Raw genomic sequence first — 23264 nt, 5'->3', positions numbered from 1 at the left:
CCCAAAACTTAATAGGTAATTTACCTTGAAATCTTAATGCCCATGCCACATTCAAAATACGTTGATGTTTTCTGTCCACTCTCCCATTCTGTTGAGGAGTACCAACACAAGAAGACTAAAAAATAATCCCATTTTTGAAAAAAAAATTTCCTAAGATGATTAAATTTGGTACCATTATCATTACGAACCACTTTTATTAAATTGACGTTTATCAAAGTAATAAAATTGAGAAAATGAAATTCAACTACTTCAGTTTTATTGCTAATCAAATAATTCCAAACATCCCTAGAATAATCATCTACTATATTCAAAAAATATCTTGCACCACACGACGAGGCTACCTTGTAAGGGCCCCACAAGTCAATATGAACTAGATCAAACAAATTACTGGCTTTATTCTGGCTAATAGGAAGCCTATCTCTAGGTTTTTTTACCCGAGGGCATACATCACACACATTATTATTCTTCCTAATTGAGTTACTCACATGCGGAAGTAACTTCGAAACTTTCTCCGACGAATGACCCATGCGTTGATGCCAAAGATCTACCACACACTCCACTGCTAGCACCTTCACTTGCGGCACACCTCGGAAAAAATAAAGTCCATTTTCTCGTTCACCCACGCCAATCACCATCCTCGTCAACTTGAATAACACTAATTTTGTTAGTAAATTGTATTGTACATCTATATTCATCACTCAGTTGAGTGACAGAGATTAAATTAGAATTTAAATATGGTACAAACAACACATTATCAATAACAAGACCACCCTCTAGTGTAACCGAACCCAATTGATTCGCGTTCACTGCTTGACCATCCAATAATCCCACTGGACAATTTTGAATTGTTTTAATGTTTCTCATAACCGACAAATCATTTGTTACATGATTAGAGGCTCCGGTATCCACGATCCACGGGACTTTTGTCTTACCTTCTAAGCTAGACTTAGATTTATTACTAAGCAACTCAATGATTTGTTGTACCTGATCGGATGTCACACCTGCAAGGCCTTGTGTGGAAGAAGCCTGATTGTTGCTGCCCGTTGCATTGTTCACGCCCCCTTGGACAGCATTTGCACGATGTGCAGTACTTGTGGAAGCATTACTTCGCCCCCGCATTAGCACCACGACCACCGTTTCTTCCCCCACGACCACCACGTCCTCTTCTACCGACACCTCTACCTCCATTACGATTCTCGTCCCACCATTCGGGAAACCCGATCAATTGATAACAACTCTCTTTATCATGACCTTCCCGATTGCAATGAATACAAAATGGTCTTTCACCATCATCCGAGGTCGACTTAACTCGTGAGTCCACCTTAAATGCCATAACATTCTCCTTTGTCTTTCCATCCCTCAAACGAAGCCTCTCGGTGTTTATCACTGCTTGATACGCACTATCCACAAGAGGCAAGGGCATTTGTGCCAACAATTGAGCCCGAGTTGCCTCGTATGGATCATCAAGCCCAATAAAAAAATAGTGCAAGTAATCTTCATCACGAATGTCACCTACTTGCTTTGCAATATTGCATTTGCATTGCCTACAAGAACACTTCGGAACTCGGCAGTACTGTAGCAGATCCGTCCATATTTTGGATAACCGTAAAAAATACTCTGTAACCGACTCTGAGGACGTTTGCTTACACTCTCCCAAAGCATTCTTAGTTGACAGACTCGAGTACCACTTACAACACAATATCGTCGTTGAATATGTACCCATAACTCACTCACTCACATAATCATAATCTTCGATGGTGGGACGCAAGGAATTATCCAACATATTACTAATCCAAGAAACAAGCATGGAATTTACAGCTATCTAATGCTTCCTCTTTGGAGAATCGGCTGCAGGCTCCTCAATCGAGCCATCCACAAACCCAAACTTCCACTTAGCAATTAAGGCTCTATGCATAGCCTTAGCCCACTTGTCATAGTTCGCCCCGCGTAGCTTGATTGGTGTAATAATGAATCCCGGATGACCTATCACTCGATCCCAGATGATACTCAAGATCGACAGTAGGTGGTGGCGGAACATCATCATCTCCCTTCGCCATCACCAATAACTCTGAAAAAACAAGAAAAAGAAATCTGTGGATTCCTAAACCAGGCTCTTGATACCATGTCAAATTAACTCAATACCTCAAAGTTCTCATTATGCTCAACCGTATACATAAATAGATTACAATATATTCCTAATTATCTTAGGCTTAGGAATAAGATCAAATCAAATATTAACATAAAGATAACTAAGGACTACTAACAATATTCCCTAAATATTATCTTTACATATATAATATTATCTCAACCTGAACTTTCATTTGGATTGCCATTTCTCTATGAAATAAAACTTTATATAGACGTCATACATAGTATATATTGCGATGTATGTGTATTTTTGTAGAATATATCGTGATTGTATGTAATACTTGTAGTCCACGATAATCATAAATCAAACCTTATAAATTAATTTTACTAGTTTAGGTCTCGTGCCATGCACGGTAATTTTCAATAACTACTCTATAATTATTAACATTATATTTAATTATAAAAAAAAATCTATTTAAGTTACTACTTTGTAAAATGAATTAATTATGAAAGAGTCTATTATTAGCAAAATAGATAATTTAAAATACACATATATGTGTATTTATATATATTTCACTTACTAATTTATATCATTTCTTCTTTTAACCAAATGAATATCTTACAACTATGTATCTAATTCGTAAATAGTTTTTTAACACATTATTAATCCATTACCTCTTGCACGGTATTTATTTTTCTTCTCAATAATCAACTGGCTTAGAAAAAAATTCATATCTTTCCTAGCAAGCTTTTCAAACATAATTAAATACACAAATATTTTTAAAAAAATAATCCTTGTTGTAAAAATGGTAAGAGTAGTATACAGCACTATGTATGTCACAAATTATGTTAAGAATTTGATTTTTGTTTTTTTAACTTTAGCTTATGGTATCAATATATATAGGTGCAAGGATACATTAAATCTTTTTAATCTTCTATTTATATATAATTTGTTTCCTAAATAGTTTTTTTTTTTGGACACACCAGAAAATGACACGTGTCATTGCTGGTGTGTCGTTTAGTATATAGTTATTGATTCTAAAATTTACTAAAGTGGAATAATCAGCCAATCAAAGTAATTTTGCTGGTTTTATTAGTATTTATTAGTTATTTTTGTTATGCACAATGATTGATTTTTGCTAATCAAATCGTTCATGATTTAATGTGCAATAACAAAGAGAATGTGGTGAACTGGTGAATTATATTATTAGGTAGATGTTGTATAGACATAGACATGGGGTAATTTAGCTAACTCTAACGGTAATTTATGTTGTACCTTGATCTGAGGCATTCTCTATATTCAATATTTGTTTGGGATTAGGGGGACTTTTTTATCGCTCCCCTCTAATTTCAGGCGTTGACTTGAGTAATTGAGATGACTTACTAGCTAATGTCAATTGTAACGAACCTAAAAAAAAATATGGACGCCGATAAGTTCCGATAAATCGTGGGGCAAATTTAAGTTAAGGATGAGGAAATATTTCTGCTTCACCAAAAATAAAATCAACTGAAATCTCCATAATACCCCTATTACCCTCCAAAAACAAAATTATTTCTTCCTCATCCCAATTTACAAAACGAAAAAATCCCCTTAAAAAAAGCCAAGGGGCAATTTAGACTTTAACAAAGAAACTAATATTTCAATTAATAAATAATAAAAAAATTAAACCCAACTCCCCGCCACTCAACACAGTCCACCACTATCTGACTGGAAGAGGAGAGAGAAAATGGCGCTGCAACTCACTTCACCCTCTTTCTCTCTTTCTTCAACCTCCTTCTCATCTTCTCACCCTAAATTCTCTCTCCTCCGATCAATCTCAGCCGTCCGATTGACTTCTCGAAGCTTCGATTTCTTCTCCAGGAAGATGACCTCAACGACGCCGTTTGCTATGAAGGCGGAAGCAGGAGAATCGAAGGTTCTAGAAGAGGAGAGAGAGACAACATGGGGAAAAGTTTCGGCAGTGTTGTTTGATATGGATGGTGTTCTTTGTAATAGTGAAGAACCTTCTAGAAGAGCTGCTGTTGATGTTTTCGCTGAAATGGGCGTTGATGTTACTGTTGATGATTTTGTCCCTTTTATGGGAACTGGTAACTTCTTTGACTTAATTTGATTGGTTTTTGAGGTTTTAAGTTAATTGATTAAGAATTTGGTTTTATTTTTAATTGAATTTGATAATGTGATTAGAATTGATGAGATTTGTTGATTTTTAAGTGTATTTTGCTGAAATTTTGTTGTTGTTTGAGTTTAATCGATAGGATAACTAGTTTGACTTTGATATACTTTAACCAATAATTTGTGATTTTGATTTACTATATAAACAATCATGCTTGATTTATCTTAACAGTTCGGTTTCAATGTGTCCGATCAATTCTGCGTAGTAATGATTTATGATTGGATTTACTTGCAAACTCTTATAGCCTTACTTATACTTTGTTTGGATTTTGGAGATATCGATCGTTTGAATTGATCTTAATTCAGAAAGTACCAAATTTACATGTAGTCTTATCTTTTGTAGAGCTTGAACATGGCCTTATTAAAAACTTTGTATATTTTATAAATTCAATTCTATCAAATGTTAATTTCTGTGCCCTTATAGAGTATTGCACTAGCTGTTGCTTATGCTGTAGGAAACTTGTGGTGACATTTGAAATTTCTCTTTGGTCTTCCTAAAAGTTTCCTGTGCCTCCTAAATGTTCGATTTTCTGAGACCAGGTTTCCAATGAGATTCAAAGATATTAATTGTATAATACCCTCAAATATCTTCTATAAACATATTTTATTCGAACACGACTAAATTAATGAGAGATGTTCAATAAGAAACTCATCATTATTTTAATCAAATTCTTATTTTGTGAGTGTGTGACACCCTCCAGTGACCTCATAACTCTTTAGTTGTGACAAATTTCTTATAACAATAATTTTGGTGTTTTTTGGTTCACTGCCTTTTCTTTGAGAAGGCTAGAAAGAGAGAAAGAGGGGGGGGGGGGAGAATATGAGATCTTTTTGTTTAGTAGCCAATGGAGTACTTAACAAGAGAAAAAACAATTTTCTCAAGTCTCCGACTTTTGGTTTTGGTCTGCGGAACATTCTTTCTTATTCTCTATGTAATTGAAGGTAGATTAATAAGTGCCGGTGTCTTTGTGGCATGCCTTTTGCAATCAATTACCTTTCTTCTTTTAAGTGCTCTATTTTCCCATTTCTATTTTTATCTGACCTGAATATGCTCTTCAGGTGAAGCAAACTTCCTGGGAGGTGTTGCATCACTGAAAGGTGTTAAAGGATTTGATACTAATGCTGCCAAAAAAAGGTTCTTTGAAATATATCTTGAAAAGGTGATTAAACCTCTAATTTACTTATCCGCATCTTTAAAATAGGCAATTTGATGCTGTTTTCAATCATCTCAAAGTTTTCACTAGATCTTAACACATCTTTTCTTTGATAGTATGCAAAGCCAAATTCTGGTATTGGATTTCCAGGTGCTCTCGAACTTATTACTCAGGTATGTTTCTCTCTTATTTAATTGAAAAAAGAAAAAGAAATACTAAATAAAGTTTTTAACAGAATACTAATATCTGTTGGACAGTGCAAAGCAAAGGGCCTCAAAGTTGCTGTTGCATCCAGTGCTGATCGTATCAAAGTGGATGCAAATCTAGCTGCTGCAGGGTTGCCCCTTGAATTGTAAGATGAAAGAATTTCTGACGTTATTGCTGCATTTGATAAAATTATCGATGCTTTGTTTTTAATGTGTTGCCAATGCTGAAACAACATCCAAATGATTTTTGTATTCAATCCTTAGGACTGGTGTTTTATTTTCTGTACTTTGTTCACTAGGCAGTTAAAAGTATCCCATTCAAATTTTTTGAATGTACCAAAAAAAAAAAAAAAAAAAAAAAGATAGAAACAAACTAAAAACTGCGAGGCTTTACCCTTACAAAGATCTTCCATTTCATGAGATATGTTCTTATCTGAAAGGATAAAGTGTATATGAAACTGATTGTTTGCTCCTAATGTATGCTTAAACTCTATGCCCTTTATTATGGAAGGGGGTGGGGTGGAAATTGAATATGATCATAGAAAAGTCTGAAATAATCAAAATTGATGTTGTATGAATTTGTTCTATACCAGGTTTGATGCTATTGTGTCAGCAGATGCATTTGAGAATCTAAAGCCTGCTCCTGATATCTTTTTATCTGCATCCAACATACTTAATGTGCCACAAAGCGAGGTACTTAATTCTTCTAATTTCATATCATCTTTGTTTCTTAAAAATGCACCTTAGTTGTTCAAGGAAGGAACTGAAAGATAACAAAAGGGACTTATAATTTATTGTCCTTTTCTATTGTTTTTTCTGCTCCTTTTGTCTTTGTGGTTGGTCTCTTGCTTTTGTCATTTAAACCATCTTTTTTTTCTTTTCTTGGAGGGCAGAGTGAATCATAAACAAAGGGGGATGTAGTGAAGCTGGGAAATATTAGCCTTGTCCCTATTTTCTGATTGTTCATTCATGTCATAGCATAACCTGACCTGTATGTGGCATTTTATGTCTGTTCACAGTGCATTGTAATTGAAGATGCACTTGCAGGATTACAAGCAGCTAACGCTGCCAAAATGAGGTTAGTATAAATTTTTTTGGTTTTATGCTGATCAAGGTTTGTTATTGGTGATTAAATCTTGGATATTATAGTGATGATATTCTTCGTTGTAAAGTTGACTGCAGTACTCACTTCAATCTCAATTTATGCTCTTAGTCTCATGTCTTAAGATTCCTCTGGTTTTGATTGGAAACCTCCACAATTGCAGGTGTATAGTTGTGACAACTACGTTATCTGAAGAGACTCTTGCAACTGAAGCTCCATCGCTTATCAGGAAGGATATAGGGAACATAACTCTCGATGATATTATCAGTGGTGGATCTAGCCTCCACAGTATGTAGTTTCAAGAGCGATGTAGTGCACTTTATAGTGTAAACTTTGAAGTTAGACTTTCATTTGTCATCCATTTAGTGGTCTTAACTGTCGTTTGTCAATAAAATTTTATTGACCGCGTGAACGTTTTTTTTAGGCCTGTTGCCGTTGGTAATTCATGGAAATGTTCATGTTTCAACATTAGATGGAATTTAGTAGTGAATCTATTGTCTAGAAGTGACTACATGTTTTTAGTAAACTTTTCCCGATATTGATTCTTTTGATTGAATACTTGAATAATAATTTTTCTCAAAGAATTCTGATGAGCACACGACAACATGACATTGCAGATGAGAGGTTGCAGGCATCTCAACTTGAGGGAGAAGTGAGGAATTCCTTCCCATCTGGAGGGTAAGAGAGGTCCTATTCTCAGATATTATTGATTCATTCCCTTTTTATGCTATTTATTTACAATTTTACAGGGTGGGAAAGTGGATTTAACGATTGAGGGTAGCCAGTTAGGGACTTTTGAGTAGTTTACATTTGTCTCATGCAACGCTCCATAGAGGATTGTGCCTCTGGTTAGGGCATAATATATATAGATTCTTCTTTTCTCCTTTCGGGTGGCTGGAAGTTTGTCTACTATTAAATGCCAATAAACTGTATAAATTTCTAAATTGTCCTTGAGTAATAGCTGATATATTATTCAAGAAATAGAATCCTGGTAAGCTACATACATTTAATGAGAACTCAACTGCAGTAAGGCACACATTTGAAAACTAATTTCATGTAAAATGATATATATATATGTTTCTCTTTCAAAGTTGGTTTTTATCCAAAAGATACTTATGTTTTTGCATGGATCAAGTATCATTTTCCTTTTACAGGTAGTTTACATTGCAATCCAATGTTTGGGACTTGACATTTTATACTTCTTTGACCAACATTTCTTGTACACACCCTGCCTTTTCATGATAAGCTTCATATGAAATCTTTGCTCCAGATGGGGTACAAGTACAACAATTTGTAACTTCTGGCTTCTAGTGTTTTTACAATGTGCTTTCCTAAAGGACATACTTTCTCCGTTCTTTTTTTAATCGCAACTTTGGAAAATTTGCACTATTCACACACTCCTTTGACCGACTTTTGTGAATTATGCGCTTGAAAAAACATAGCAAGTGAGGTCTTGTGAGATTTGTCTCGATATATACTTTCACAATATTAATTGTTTATAATCTTTAATAAAGTATAATTATAGATATTAGTGGTATAAAATGTGCATTGGCAAGCGTGAAAACTCCAATGCTATGATTAAAAAAAGAAAAGGGGAAGTATTTAATTAGACAATCTCTTTGTTGAGATTTTGTTTTGTGGCACCTCATATGCCATTCCCCTATCATTTACAAGTAGGCCCTTGTATTTTGTTTTCCCCTAAGAAATGTTGGAACGAAAATCAATGGGATAATCGCTGCTTCATATCAATGAGATAATTGTTGTTTCATATCAATATTTTGTATTGGAGGGAGAAGTTAATGTCGCGACACTATTAAGTTAAAATATTACAATGAAATTGACCTAATGTCTATTTAGATGCGGAACTGATTTGTGGACAGGTTGCAGGCTTCCAGGAGATATATTCTCAAATATGGAAGTTTAGGCATTGCTGTATCTTGCTTCATCTTTGCCTTCTCAAACAGGAAGGTATAAGTGTCTTGACTTGGAAGTGCTAAAAATGGATTTCTCGACTCCCGAGGTTAATGTATTTGTTTGATCTTGCCGTGAATGTGATGATCCAAGTGATTTTGTACATGTTGGGAAAATACTATCTGCTGTCATCGTTACTTTATTCTAATCTGTATGTATATGGAAGCTGTTGTGATCTTGCAGGCAATGCAATATGCATCACCAAAAGCTCTTTGGAATCTAGCATTTGGGGTAAACAACCCTACTCTCGGACCTAATGAAGGTGATAATTCTCATTTAATTTTTTAATTTATTACCCTTCAGGCATTTGCATCGTAATTATCTCTGAGCACAAGGTCTCTTTTGCCTAATAAATTAAACAAAGAAAGACATTTGCAATATTTAATAGGCTCTCAAGTGCACATTGAATCTGAAACTTAGCGATTAAAGTCATTAAACAATAGAAAAGTGGGGAGCATGAGCATGACCCACTAATCCACAAGTCATAACTGATATGTGGTTGACTAAGCTATTGCTACTGTTAATATCTTAATCCAATCTCACTAACAGTTTAAAATATTCCCAGTAATTTTATAAAGACTTAAACTAATACTACTATTTTTTGAAGCACATCATTCAACATATACTTCCCACTTCTTTCTTAAATACTCCTCCTTCACAATGACTGCCCAACTTTTTGTTCCGGTGACATGTCTACTAAAATCTGTTACTGTTGGTCATTTGACCTGTATTAATATGAATGTTTTTGTGTCGCTTGAAGATATTACAGTTCAGACTTTTTCCTGCTATCTTTCACTCTATATTTGTTGAATTTATCTCATTGGGAATTGTGACGCTTCTTTGGGGACAGAGGGACTGTCCAGGGATTTTTCATTTTAAACTTCTTGGAATAGGACATCCCATTTATGGACTTGTTAATTGGGTTAGTATTAGCTGAGGGCTCTGTGTTAATATTGGCAAACAGTTAAGTCTCTACTGACTGCTAATATCTGATTTGTATCCCCCCAAGCTGTACTCTTAGACAGTTGGATTAGAGAAATAAGATTTTAGGTCACTAATGGTGTAATAGACTATACAAGATGAAATAGATTGTTTCTGAGAGACAGTCGGTTCTGGGATTTATCTTTAGCTGCATCTGACAATGATGTGGTCCAAAATTTAGGTGAGTCACGATCTTTCAGGGTGCAACAGCTTGTGAATTACATATCTGACCTTGAAAAAAGGTGAGGCTATCTTCTGTTTCAATGTTCTAAAATTATATATGTGAGATTACTTTATCGACGACTTAGCACCTTCCATTGATCTTTGAATTTCTTTGTGCTAAATTGCTATTGGAATTCATTTCTTGCAGGGGAAATGCTCTTGTTGTGCCTGAATTTCCTTCTAGACTTGATTGGCTAAATTCCGCACCCCTTCAATTCCGCAGAGTGAGCTGTTTTTCTTATTCTCAATTTGTAATACTAGCTGATTCCACATAAACATGCAGTATAACAAGCATGAACTATGTATCGAGTGCTATATTGTTTGTGTGTTAATTTTTCTAATCTCACTTCCTTGAACCTTTATTCCTGGGCTTAGTGTTACTCACTATTTCCTTCCAAAACAAAAGCTACATTAATTGTAGTGAAGAAAAAAAGGAGGGGGGGGGGGGGAAATCAAGAACTAATTAAAAAATTGATATAAGTAAAAAAATTTACAAAATAATTAAACATGAACTTAAATGGGCCATGCTTATAGTTTAAATCCTGATTGCATGACACATGTATATAGGATCGATTATCTGTAAAGAGGCCTTGTTTTTTACTGTAATTTGCTCTCTAATAAGTGTCCATTTCTAACTTTAATGGTAATAAGTGGAAAGATTATTATATCCCCTTCATTTGCATTTAAAAACTATAATTCATTACAGCCGGGGGGGACATTAATTTGGGTTAGGCCCTGTCCTCTTTACCTTATTTTTGCTGAACTGAAATAATTGTTACTGAATTGAACTCATTTTAATTAACTGAAATCATTTTTGTTGAATTTAAATTATTTTTACTGATTTTCTATTATGTTTGTTCTTTAAAGTTACTACTAATTAAAAATTATATTTACTGAACTGAAATTATTTTTACTGAATTGAATTTAATTTTACTGAATTGAACTTATTTGAACAAAACTGAATTTTTTTACTAAACTGATTTTTTTTTTTACTAAATATATTTTTTAAGGTGAAGAGAACAGGACCTTAATCTATGATTTACATTTTTTGTTTTAGAGGACAGCTTTTCCTCTTTTGCTTGTATCCTTTTTGCCAAAAAAAAATTTTAAAAAAAAAAATAAATTAAAAACAACAAAAACAAAATGTCCTTCCATTTGACTATAGTTGATTATGTCCGAAGTATTTGTACCGAAGTGTAGCTGGCTTGTTATTATTTATTGGAGTGTGGAGGACGTCGGAATTCCTGTCTGTCGGATGGGGTTTCAATTGGGTGTATTAGCTCATATGGCTCAGCCGCTCAGGTGTGTCAAGGTTTGGGTTGGAAGATGCCCAAATATATATGCATGATTTTTAAAGCCCACTATATGTGCATGATTTTGTAGGAGGCCGTGCTGCATTTAATGCTTCTCCTCCTATGCAATGCTGTATATGATGTTGGCTTAGATTTGATTATGGACATGAAATTGTGTACTATCCTATCTAATGTTCATGTTTCTCTGTGGCCTCCTGAACCACTTTTACAATCTGCAGGATCTCAAAGGAAAAGTGGTAGTCTTGGATTTCTGGACCTACTGCTGCATAAATTGTATGCATGTTCTGCCCGATCTTGAGTATTTGGAGAAGAAGTACAAAGAGATGCCGGTAATTATATTATCTTACACTTACTGCTTGTTGCATGAATTTACAAGTTCTCTAGAATGAGTTTCCATGCTTGTAGAGCTTATTCTTCAATAACTGCTTTCTTTCATGGTTGCTAATTGAGCCTGTCATTTAGTTGCTATTGTATTAATTATAGTATAGGTTTAACTTTGGTGACCCACTATTTCCTTTTGAGATGAGGAAAAGAAGCTCTGTTGAAAGGAAGACGTGAAATGCTGAGAGCCCAGGATGCCCTCAATAAAAGAAATTCCTAAGATTAAGGCTCTGTTCTCCTATCCTTGTTTTCACTTATTTCATATCTGATAAGTGCAGATAAAAAAAAGAAAAGGACTAATAATCTCGTAATGTAATATAAGGGCTTATAAGTTTAAATAAGATAAGGGTTGATAAGGTCGTAAGATAAGATAGTGGTTAATAAGTTCCAATAGTAACACTTTATATAAGGCCCAATAAGGTCTAATAATATTATTTATACTTCGTATAATACTTGTAAGATGAGAGTTGATAAGTTCAGATAAGATAATATAAGGGCTATTAAGTTCAAATAAGTTTAGGACTAATAAGATTAGATAATATAAGTGAAATTTCAGGTGAATAGATACATTACCTATGTCTCCCAATTCAGTCTCTTGCGACCTAAATTGTGCTGGTCCCTAACTACCAGATTCCAGGCACCAGCAATAGTTAAAGTGTCCATTGCTATAAACTTTTGTAGTCAAGCAGCTTACTAATTTATACTTTGTATTTCTTTTTTGTTGATATACTGGATTTCTTTTTTCCGCTTCTGCAGTTCACTGTTGTTGGAGTACATTCAGCTAAATTTGATAATGAGAAGGACTTGGAAGCGATTCGCAATGCAGTTCTGAGATATGGAATTACTCATCCTGTATGTTGGATATTGCCTTTTAACTTAGAATGCTTCAAGTAGTTATTATTTCTACTCCTTCCTTTGATATTATGCCATTGATTAAAGAAGAGTAAGAAAATCTTGGGATTCGGTGTCCTATGCTATTGCCATTCTGGGCCACCTACTTGGTGCGGCATAACAGGCTGCTAGTTCATTGTTAGGTTGAGCCTTTGATGATTGTGCCATTTAGCCTAGGCTGTGTAGTCAATGGACTTTCATTCAGATGGATAGTATAATGTGCTAATCAGTGGCGACCTTGAGATATGAATCATGAAAGACTCATCTAGTCATCTTATTTGAACTAGACATGATTGTTTGTCTAGTTTAGGTGTGCCCGAGCCAAAAGCCAATTCACCCTTGGGTTGGTCAGCTTGGTCTACGGATCTGTAAACCAAAGTCGATATTTAGGTCAGGTTTAGCCAGTTACAAGTCCTGCTGGCCCTGGATTGGCTATTACTGCAGGGTTGACTTTGCCAATCCAGGCTGAAGCTGAATAGCTGGCGTTGTGCCCACACTCTACTTGAACTGGCAAACCTGGTGGTTCGTATGGTCCATATTGGGTTTGACTGCCGGGTTTGGTCTAGACTTAAAATTTTAACCGTGGTTTGTTGCCATGCATAATTACCTTAATTTTACTCTGGCAAGTCTTTATTTTATTTATCTTGTTATCCTGTTTATTTCCAAGGGGTAAAATGAAAAATCACTACTCATGTGAAATTAATGGGATAATCACTTTTGGTTCATGTAGTCGACCCCATTTATGGGATTAAGGCTTTGATTGATTATGTGAAATTTCATGCTTGGTAATGGGTGGATTTATTGATTCACTGTATCTAGCTGTAAAGTTGATGCTGCAGCAATTCTTATCCATTGTTATGTCCCTGTGCTGAATTTCTGCCATTATGTTCCAACTGTAGACTTACGTGTTGTTTGTTTTATGTGAGTGCAGGTTGTAAATGATGGAGACATGAATTTATGGCGTGAATTAGGGGTTAATTCTTGGCCGACTTTTGCTGTTGTTGGACCCAATGGTAGGCTTATTGGGCAAATAGCAGGAGAGGGTCGCCGAAAGGTACCATAACTTCTTTTTTCTTGCAATCACTCTTAAAGGTTAATGTTTTGATTATACAGGTCAAAGCACGTACAAGGTTGTTTTACTTTTGTTTATGGGTTTGGAACAATAAACTCTCCATTATAAGGATGGCACTCAGCTTTTGATGGGCAGTTCACATTAAAATCTTTTTGGTGAAGAAAGTAGTTTTTCCAGACACAGTGAAAAGTTACTGTAATTTTGTCATAAGAAGATAACTTTGATTTTTAATTTGGTTATGGAGTTTTTGTGGTTAAACCTTTATATACACGGGCTCTTTGTGATTTACACATACGTTAATATGATGCAGGAATTATTTCATCATAAACCTTAGTTCTTTTTGGCTTCAGGACCTTGATGATATTGTTGAGGCAGCGCTTCTTTTCTATGGTGAAAGAAAGATGTTAGATAACTCACCCCTTCCTCTGCGTCTGGAAAGAGATAACGATCCCCGATTGCTGACCTCTCCATTGAAGTTTCCAGGAAAGCTGGCAGTGGATGTGCTGAATAATAGGCTGTTTATTTCAGACAGTAACCACAACCGTATTGTTGGTTCTTCTTCCCTCTTTCTCCCTCTCCCTCTCCAACCCCCCCCCCCCCCCCCCCCCCCCAACTACTTATTTCATACACAGATTCAAGTGCAGTGTGAAACAAAAAAAGGGAAGAGAGAGAGAGAGAGAGCAGGTGTTTTGAGTATAGAGTGGCTGGTTTTGTGCACATTACAATGCTTTAAGATTTAATCTATCCTTCATAAAATTTACTAGTGACTAAGATATTAATCAGCTTACACAATGACTTGTAAATGTGTAGAAAACTGTGCATCAAATATGATTATCTGTGTTTGGTACTTGTCACCAAATTGTGTAGAAATTGTCATATAAGTTATAATTTTGGATAACAAAAGCTTAAAATCAGGACACACATTGGGGTGCCATATGAGATGATATCAGTAGTTTGTGTATTTTTCCTCGTCTGATGTTTTCTTCTCTCTTTTTGTGTCTGTGTGCGTGAGTGCATGTGGGTTTGGCTAGCCAGTTCTTTAATTTGTTAAATACTCATCATTTGATCAATATTCAAAAACCTTTAACCTTCAGGTATTTTGGTGTTTTGTAACTGTATGAAAACCATGATATTAGGCCAGTAAAGTGCTTTTCTAATGAACTGCGTATATTTCTGTCAATCTACAGGTTGTTACTGATTTGGATGGGAATTATATTACACAAATAGGGAGCTCAGGAGAGGAGGGTTTACGTGATGGTAATTTTGATGATTCAGCTTTTAACAGACCTCAGGTAATTCGGGAGTGTATATTTGCACAAACATGGCATATCTACTCTGTTACTGTTGAAATGCTTCTCTTCACATTGTATGTGTTGCTTGTCTAAACTGTAGCTTTAGTTTTATGCTGTTTTTCCCATAATTATGTTTGGCTGTGTGGTTGTAGGGCCTTGCATACAATCCCAAAAGAAATGTGCTATATGTTGCAGATACCGAAAATCATGCTTTGAGGTTTGTTGATACATCCTAACTATAGTTATCTTTGGCTTCTTCCCTCTTCCGGTGCTGTGGCCAAGTAAATTTCTTCTTGTCCTTGTACTATCATAAATTGAGTACAATGAGAACTGCTTGCTGTTTATGAAGGTTGAGTACTACCTGTGCAATAAACTTGCACCGGGTTTATATGATTACCTTTTCACATACTCTAGACTTCTAGTGATGGGAAAGATCATTTGGCATTTGACTTTCAACCTTTCATCCAACAATGCTTAAATTTTGATCTGCTTGTCTAACTTGTAGAAAGTGCTGCAAACATGACTTAATGCAGTGGCTACTTTATTTCTCTCGTGTATTGTATGTGTTGTTTCTTATGGTTCTGTTGCTCTGTACCTGTTCCCTTCAGTCGTTTTTTTTAACACTATACTGCTGCTTCTGAAGAATTATTTGTGGGAAATTTCTGAGCAAAAGAATTTCACAGCACTAGAGTAAGCAAGTAAGCATCCAATTAACCAAGGTATTGGTTGCAAGAATATCTTAGCATTCTACCTAGACACCATTATAACTTTCATCTTTAACTTTCAATATTATAACTCCATTATAACTTTCATCTTTAACTATAGTAACCTTGAAAATTTAAGTTGTTAATTCTCTGTCTTTAATTCTTGATTCCTATCTTTCATCCTCACCTGTATTATCCCTGGCGTAGCTTTTTAGAGCCAGATGCTACAAAAGCTTCAAAATTTTGTAGGCAAAGTTGGATGAATGGGATCCCAAAGTTTCATTCATCCAGGAGCTCAAAATGTTATATTACAATTCGGGTAAAACTTGCTGGATAATTTGGAAAGCAATGCAAAGAATATAGAAGGCTTTAATGAGTCATAGAAAGTTCTTGTTTATGTAGATTATTTCTAAAATTTATATTCTTTTAACTTCCCCTTAGTTTTTGTTCATTTTTGCTCCTCCCCTGTGTATTCTTCTTGGGTGTATGGGGGCATCATATTCTGTTATGCTATCTGGGTGTATACTACCAGGGGTATTGTTTGAGCATTCTGGTCTTTATTAACCAAGATTAGAAATTAACATATTAAGAGCATCAAACTTCTGTGATAGGATGACAAGAGGAATTTATGACTAATATGATGTATTGGATTGGCAGTGTGCAAGGGAAAATGAGGAATTTATGATGTTTTTGATTAATCAAATTGTTAATTGAAGAGTAAAGAGTAGCTGTCTTGTGAGTTTCTCATGTTAATTTTGCTTTTTCAGGGAGATCGATTTTGTCAATGAGATGGTCCGTACACTTGCTGGCAATGGTACAAAAGGCTCTGATTACAGAGGTGGAGGAAGGGGAACCTCTCAGGTATGGTTAGAGACCTTAAAAAAAAAAAAATTCTTCTACACATAAATATATAAAATGCTTTTATGCTGCTTACAAGTTGTGATGTGATTTCAGCTCCTCAATTCTCCATGGGATGTCTGTTTTGACCCTGTCAGAGAGAAGGTTTATATAGCAATGGCTGGCCAACATCAGATTTGGGAACACAATTTATCAGACGAGATCACCATAGCTTTCAGTGGTGATGGTTATGAAAGAAACTTGAATGGTTCGAGGTATCCTCTTGTGACCTAGTTTACTTGTAGTTGAGCTAATAGTGCTGTTTGTCTTTTTTAATGTGATTTCACTGTACCCTCAGTTTTCCTATACTCTTATTGTTAGTTAGTTAGTATTAGGTACTACTGGAGTTCCTATACTCATATTGTTAGTTAGTATTAGGTACTACTGGAGTGTCATGTTCAAATATATTAAGTGAAATAACATATCTTTTAAATAAAATAACATAAAAAGCTGTGAGAGTATATAAATGAAAATAAACCTAAATTAATCAAAATTTCAATTTCATTTCTCTCTCCACTTTCTCTCTCCCTACCTTTTCTCTCTCTAATTTCCCAACCCACCATTTTAGCATCATCAAATCCTTCATACTTCTGAACAAAAACCACAAAAATTCTTTTTTAACCACTCAAACAAGCACAAAATTGCTCAATCGAAGTTAAAAATCAATTTCACTACATAGAAAATGGTTGATATTCATGAATAATATATAGATACGACAATCGTGAACAAGAATGAGCAAAACAAAGTAAGTAGATTTAAATTTGTTTTTGATTTTATTTTAATTAATTGAAAATGGACTGCTAATTTGAACTAAATATGTTAATTTGATTTGATTCAATCGAATCTATGTTATTTTTGAATTTGCTAAAACTTTGTGTTATTTTATGCAAACTTTATGTTATTTTACTAATTAAAATACTATGTAATTCTGCTAAAACATTATGTTATTTTACATAAAACCTTGTGTTATTTTGTTGAAACCTTATGTTATTTTACTTAAACCTTACATTATTTTCCTAAAATCAAAGGTTTTATTTAACTTAAAGTCACATGTTATTTTGCTAAAACTATGTGTTTTTTTATGTAAACCTTGTGTTATTTTGTTAAGAAATTATGTTATCTAAAACATAATGTTATTTTACGCAAACCTCATGTTATTTTGCTAAATACTAATCAAATTTGATCAGTTCGTACTAATCAAATTTGATCAGTTCGTACTAATCAAATTTGATCAGTTCGTACTAATCAAATTTGATCACTTCGTAACAATAAAATACGCCCAATTGATCTTTAGGTTCAAAAAGATTTCTACATATAGAGGGAAACAAAGTATATCAGGCAGAAAAGGGAGAAAATCGGGAAGGAGGGGATAATAGAGGAAGAGGCTGAATATATACCTATTGCCCAAGCTAGAAACGACGTCGTTTTGACCCCGGAATACCATGCTCACGGTACTCCGGGAGTAAGATAGAAATTGCGATTTTTAGGGGAGTTAAATATTATGGCTTAAATTAGTTATATTTCAGTTATGAAACTAAATCAAATTAACAAAATTAAAATATTTTGTTATAACTGTTTCACTTAAGCATTTTGGTTGTTTTCTCTTTTTACACCCCCCCCCCCCCCGCTTTTTCTCTGTTGGGGTGGGGTGGGGTGGGGTGTGGGTGCATATGGCCATATGGGTGTTGTCTGATATACTGTTCTTCATGAAGCTTTCTTTTCTGTAGCAGCACTCCATGTGTATTCTAGTAGAATTTGCCTTTTTTACATCACTGCTAGTCAATAGAAGGCAAAGTGATTCACATGGACTATATAATCTCCTCTCCATCTTTTCACCCTTGATAGTTGCATATCTTCTTTACTAGTCTCCCAATTCTCAGTTTTTCTTTTGATTTTAAGAGTGCAATGGCCAGAAGATTTTTCTTACTTGTGTACCTTCATATTTATTCAGATGTAGATATTTGCCTTGTTCTGTATTCCTGTTATGATGTTTCTGAAGGCTTTTCCTTGTATTTTTTCTTTCCTTGTAGCCCGTTGTCCACATCATTTGCACAGCCTTCTGGAATGTCTTTATCTCCAGGTATTACGACGAAATGTATATGCCGTTTATGTGATTGAATGTTTTATTGTCACAATAACTATAAAAAGCTCACTACGCTAGTATTTTTATATAAATTTAGATATGAAAGAGGTGTACATTGCGGATAGTGAGAGTAGCTCTATTAGAGCTCTTGATCTCAAGACAGGAGGATCAAGATTGCTGGTTGGTGGTGATCCTATTTTCTCTGACAATTTGTTCAAGGTAAGCGTCTTTCCTCTATATAAATACTACTTCGTATAATCTTTTTTCATCCTTGATGTCTGGTATGTTTTATCACTTTTATGCATGAAAATATAAGATTTAAAAATGCTATACTTCTAAGCTTCTACTTGTGCTGCTACTATTTCAGTTTGGTGACCATGATGGAATAGGTGCTGAAGTACTTCTTCAACATCCATTAGGTGTCTGTTTTGGACAAGATGGCTTAGTTTATATTGCAGATTCTTATAACCACAAGGTAACTAAGACTGACTGGAACAAAGGGTTTTTTTTTTTTTTTTTTTTCCCCCCTCCCTTCAGATTAATTTGCATTCCTTTGCTGAATGCAGGATCTAGATATCTGTATGCATTCACAAAATTGTTCTCATATTGATAGTATGGTTTTAACTTGTGAGCCAGACGTTGCTAGTACCTGAAACAGAAAGATCTATACTTTTGACTACACAGACATAGATATGGCATGTGCGTTGTGCGTTGTGCCTTCTGCAGGGATATTTTTTGTGGAAAAGAAACTTTCATCCTTAGCTGACTTAATGACAGTAAACACCTTCCCAGATCACCACAATCCACTTGTACAATTATTAGCTTTGTCAACAAGTCTCTGAGAAGTTATGTGTAACAGTTGCAGCATGTTAGTGCACGTGCTTTTCCTCTTCTATTCTGATCATGTATTTGCCTAAATATTGAGAGGAAATATACTATGATTCAAGAATCAGGATAAATCTTTATATTGCCTAGCCATTTCAGTTGCATGCCTGTTGTTTGCAGGAGTCTTTTTGTCATCATTATAGTCCTGAGTCTCTTGACTACTCCCTCTGTCCCAAATTCATCCGTTTCAAATTCAGTTGACCCATCACTCTTTCTCATTCAATGAAATGACATCTAAAATTTTATTTAAAGGTGATAAAACGCACCTCCTAAAACTATATGGGGACAAAGGGAATAGTTCCAGACCAGCCTTTTTTTGGGGGAGGGGGGGGGGGGGGGGGCGGGGGAGAGAGAGAGTTAGGGGCAGGGTGGGGAAGCATCAAGCATATTGGAAATGGTTGGAGCTTGGGAGCCAGGTCCGCAACTTTCGTACACAAGTGAAAAAGGACTGTCATCATGCTACTTAGAAAAGCGCCTGGCTACCAACTAGTAAGTGAGCCCCATGTTTAGATCTGCTATCGGCTATATGGAATTTTATAAATCATAGCTGACTTTTACCAAGTATATGACTGTCTTGTGATTTCTGTGAGGGTGGAGAGAGAGTTAAGGGCAGGGTGGGGAAGCATCAAGCATATCGGAAATGGTTGGAGCTTGGGAGCCAGGTCCGCAACTTTAGTACACAAGTGAAAAAGGACTGTCATCATGCTACTTAGAAAAGCGCCTGGCTACCAACCAGTAAGTGAGCCCCATGTTCAGATCTGCTATCGGCTATATGGAATTCCATAAATCATAGCTGACTTATACCGAGTATATGACTGTCTTGTGATTTCTGTGAGGAAAAGATAGGAACTCTGTCGACAGCTTCCAGGTTTCATACATTGCCCTTTTGCTTCTTATAAGAGACTACCTCATGCAGATGTCTTTTGGATAAAAGTAAATGTGGTCATCTTATAGTTCCAAGATTCCAACTGCATGCACCTCAATGCCACCAAAGAACACTGTTCTGTAGAATTTATTACAATATCTCAAGTATTGTTCTTTAGCCTGCAATCAGTTTTCTGAAAAATGGTAGCAGTTGCTTCTGAATGAAGTTCAGGCTTTTTAATTTTAAGTGACATTTCTTATGTTTCCATTTCCAATCAAGTCTCCTGACAACAGGAGACTTTAAATTAAGTTTTAATATATATAGTTATTTAATAGAGTTACAGAACTAAAGTTTGACATCTCATGTTCAGATCAAGAGGTTAAATCCATCAAATAAACGAGTCACTACCTTAGCTGGGACTGGAAAAGCTGGTTTCAAGGATGGTAAATCGTTAGAGGCTCAGGTAAGATATCTGTTTTTGGTGCTAAATTGCTATTTGACTATTTAAAACCAATCTTTGTTCTTGTTAACCTACTGGAGTCTGAATGTGACAAAAAAAGATTTCCCTAGTTTTATATTTTTTGTTTCTTCTAATATACTTGAGCCTTTATCTGGTCATATGCTGTTCATGATTCTCCAAACAAAGGTCTGGGCAAATAGAATTTGAATCACACTGTATTTCACTCTTTCTGCATATTGATTTAAATTACCAAATCAAAACACATTACCTCATCAATTTTCTTTATAGGAGGACAAAGAATTGGAAGTAAACAAGAACCAATTGAAAATTGCGACTTTTAAACAAGGAAGACACTAGAGTTTAGTTAATGGAGTTTGCACTGCTATACATTGTAATCAAACTTTCCTACGGGCATCCTTAGTATCCTGATTAATTCTATAAATTCTGGGAAGCTTCGTGTTCATCCCTACCCCTTCCTTTTTCACGCTTATAAATCCTCTTCGTTCCATTTCCATTATCCTTTTCTGTCTAACTTTTCTTGCAAAAAACCAACAATAATTTACAATTATGTTTTCTCCCGAACAATCATTTTGCACTAAATATAATTTCCATTAAATCAAATGAAGCCTTGGTATAAACTGAATTTAATGAAATAACAGGACGAATTTCTTTGATTATGTACTTAGGTTGGTATTAAGCTGCTAATGATTGGTATATTTGAAAGAAAGGGTTGAGGCCTGGAGAAATTTCTGATATTATGTTGCTCTTTTTTTGTGTGTTTTGCAGCTTTCAGAGCCATCAGGACTTGTTGAAGTCAGCAATGGTGAGGCTCTTGTTTTTCATACCTATGTAGATATATTGCCATGTCAATTGTACCTTGTTTGAAACTATTAAGATATTATATTGCTTTATGCTTCCTAGTTTCAATTTTACTTTTGCATACAGCCAAAATAGTTGATTTCGGCCATCTGCCTTTCAATGATTAGGCCCGTTCTACTTAACTTAATGTAACTTATTTCAAACAAAATAAGTTGAGTTTATCAGTTTTGGCAAATAAATTCATATCAAACAAAAATAAGTTTATATTTTTTCCCCAACAATTTCATGCACAAACCAGACAATTTTATCCCCCCCCCCCCCCCCCCACACACACACACCAATTTCATACACAAATCAGATAATTTCAGACAAAATAAGTTCTTTTCCATTTTCAAAAAAACGAGAACTTAAGTGGAATTTAACAGAGCCTTAATATGTGTACATGTGGATATATGAACTTGCTAGGTGAAAGTAGTTTACAGGGCCGTATTGAGGCTTATTCATCGTACCCTACTCACTGGTAAGGAAGCATACAGTGCCAATTTCACAACTATGTAATAGATAGAAACAATCGCTAGTTGACTGAGGAGTTCCAACCTCTGATAAGGCAAAATTTCTGCTGTCTGCTGCTTAGTTTAGTAAATTCTTCATTTCATTTAGCCATGTTGCTGTATTCTCAGGAAAACTCTTGGTAGCTGATACAAACAACAGTATTATCCGATACATGGACTTAAACCAAAGAGAACCACAACTTTTTACATTAGAGTTGAAGGGTGTTCAGCCTCCTGTTCCTAGGGCCAAAACCATGAAACGTCTAAGGAAGCGTTTATCAGCTGATACACAGATTATCACAATGAATGGTGGTCCATCAACTGAGGGCAATTTGTACCTTAAGATATCAGTACCAGAAGGGTACCATTTCTCAAAGGTATCTTTCTCTCCCTCAAAAACAAACGCACAAACATGTGTGTGTGCCCAAAATTGTCATCACCCTGCGGCCTGCACTTGTTTTTATTTATAATTTTCATGTCTGGGTAGTTTTTGACACTATATGTGAGTTAACAATATACAGGAAGCTCGGAGTAAATTCAATGTAGAAACACAGCCAGATAATGCAGTTATCATTGAACCTTTGGAAGGGAATCTCAGCCCAGAAGGATCTGCCATCCTCCATTTCAAAAGATCCACCCTTTCACCTTCCTTGGGAAGAATAAATTGCAAGGCATGGTTCCTTTAACTTTTGACTTCTGTTCTCATGCTATATAATTAGCCGAGTTAAGCTTTTTTATGAACAGAAGCTGTATAATATGTGTTCTAGCTAGCCATTGCCTTTCCTTATCACTTGATGAAATTGTTTCTCTTTTCAGGTCTATTATTGCAAGGAAGATGAAGTTTGTTTGTACCAATCATTAGCTTTTGAAGTAAACTTTCAAGAAGAAAATCCCGGATCATCTCCGGCAGAAATAACTCTACAATATCTTGTGAAACCAAAAGGAAACAGAGACAGCCTACAGTTACCAGCTAGATATTGATACATGTCTCCATTTGTATATATGCTATAAATTTGCCATTAAAAAAGTATGTGAAGATCATTAAACTGGTATAGTCATTTTCTGGAACTGATTAATTATATTATTCCAGATTAACATTGAATGTATATGCCAGCAGATTTTGTTTCTTGAGTTTTCTTTGGTGGTCCTATATA

General features: G+C 35.2%; 1 protein-coding gene across 2 annotated transcripts; it reads left to right on the top strand.

Moving 5' to 3' along the window:
* Window positions 1-3505: 3505 nt before the first annotated feature.
* On the top strand, window positions 3506-23243 carry LOC110736485 (NHL repeat-containing protein 2-like). Of its 2 annotated transcripts, XM_021916703.1 has the most exons (28): window positions 3506-4176; window positions 5321-5421; window positions 5532-5588; window positions 5673-5767; window positions 6215-6314; window positions 6641-6699; window positions 6887-7011; window positions 7341-7401; window positions 8604-8691; window positions 8878-8956; window positions 9857-9917; window positions 10046-10121; window positions 11429-11539; window positions 12348-12443; window positions 13414-13536; window positions 13905-14102; window positions 14742-14846; window positions 14999-15063; window positions 16318-16411; window positions 16505-16662; window positions 18478-18527; window positions 18628-18749; window positions 18898-19005; window positions 20651-20743; window positions 21527-21563; window positions 22240-22487; window positions 22632-22781; window positions 22927-23243. In XM_021916703.1, exons 1-28 carry the CDS (start codon window positions 3816-3818, stop codon window positions 23089-23091), a joined length of 3186 nt encoding a protein of 1061 aa, XP_021772395.1. In that variant the 5' UTR covers window positions 3506-3815; the 3' UTR covers window positions 23092-23243. The 2 variants fall into 2 exon arrangements, with proteins under 2 accessions (XP_021772395.1, XP_021772396.1); XM_021916704.1 differs by lacking the exons at window positions 20651-20743; window positions 21527-21563; window positions 22240-22487; window positions 22632-22781; window positions 22927-23243 and adding an exon at window positions 19097-19398.
* The last annotated feature ends 21 nt before the right edge of the window (window positions 23244-23264 follow it).

Source organism: Chenopodium quinoa, unplaced genomic scaffold (assembly GCF_001683475.1).
Source record: "Chenopodium quinoa cultivar QQ74 unplaced genomic scaffold, ASM168347v1, whole genome shotgun sequence".
Taxonomy (NCBI): Eukaryota; Viridiplantae; Streptophyta; class Magnoliopsida; order Caryophyllales; family Amaranthaceae; genus Chenopodium; species Chenopodium quinoa.
This window is presented reverse-complemented; position numbering and strand designations above follow the sequence as displayed.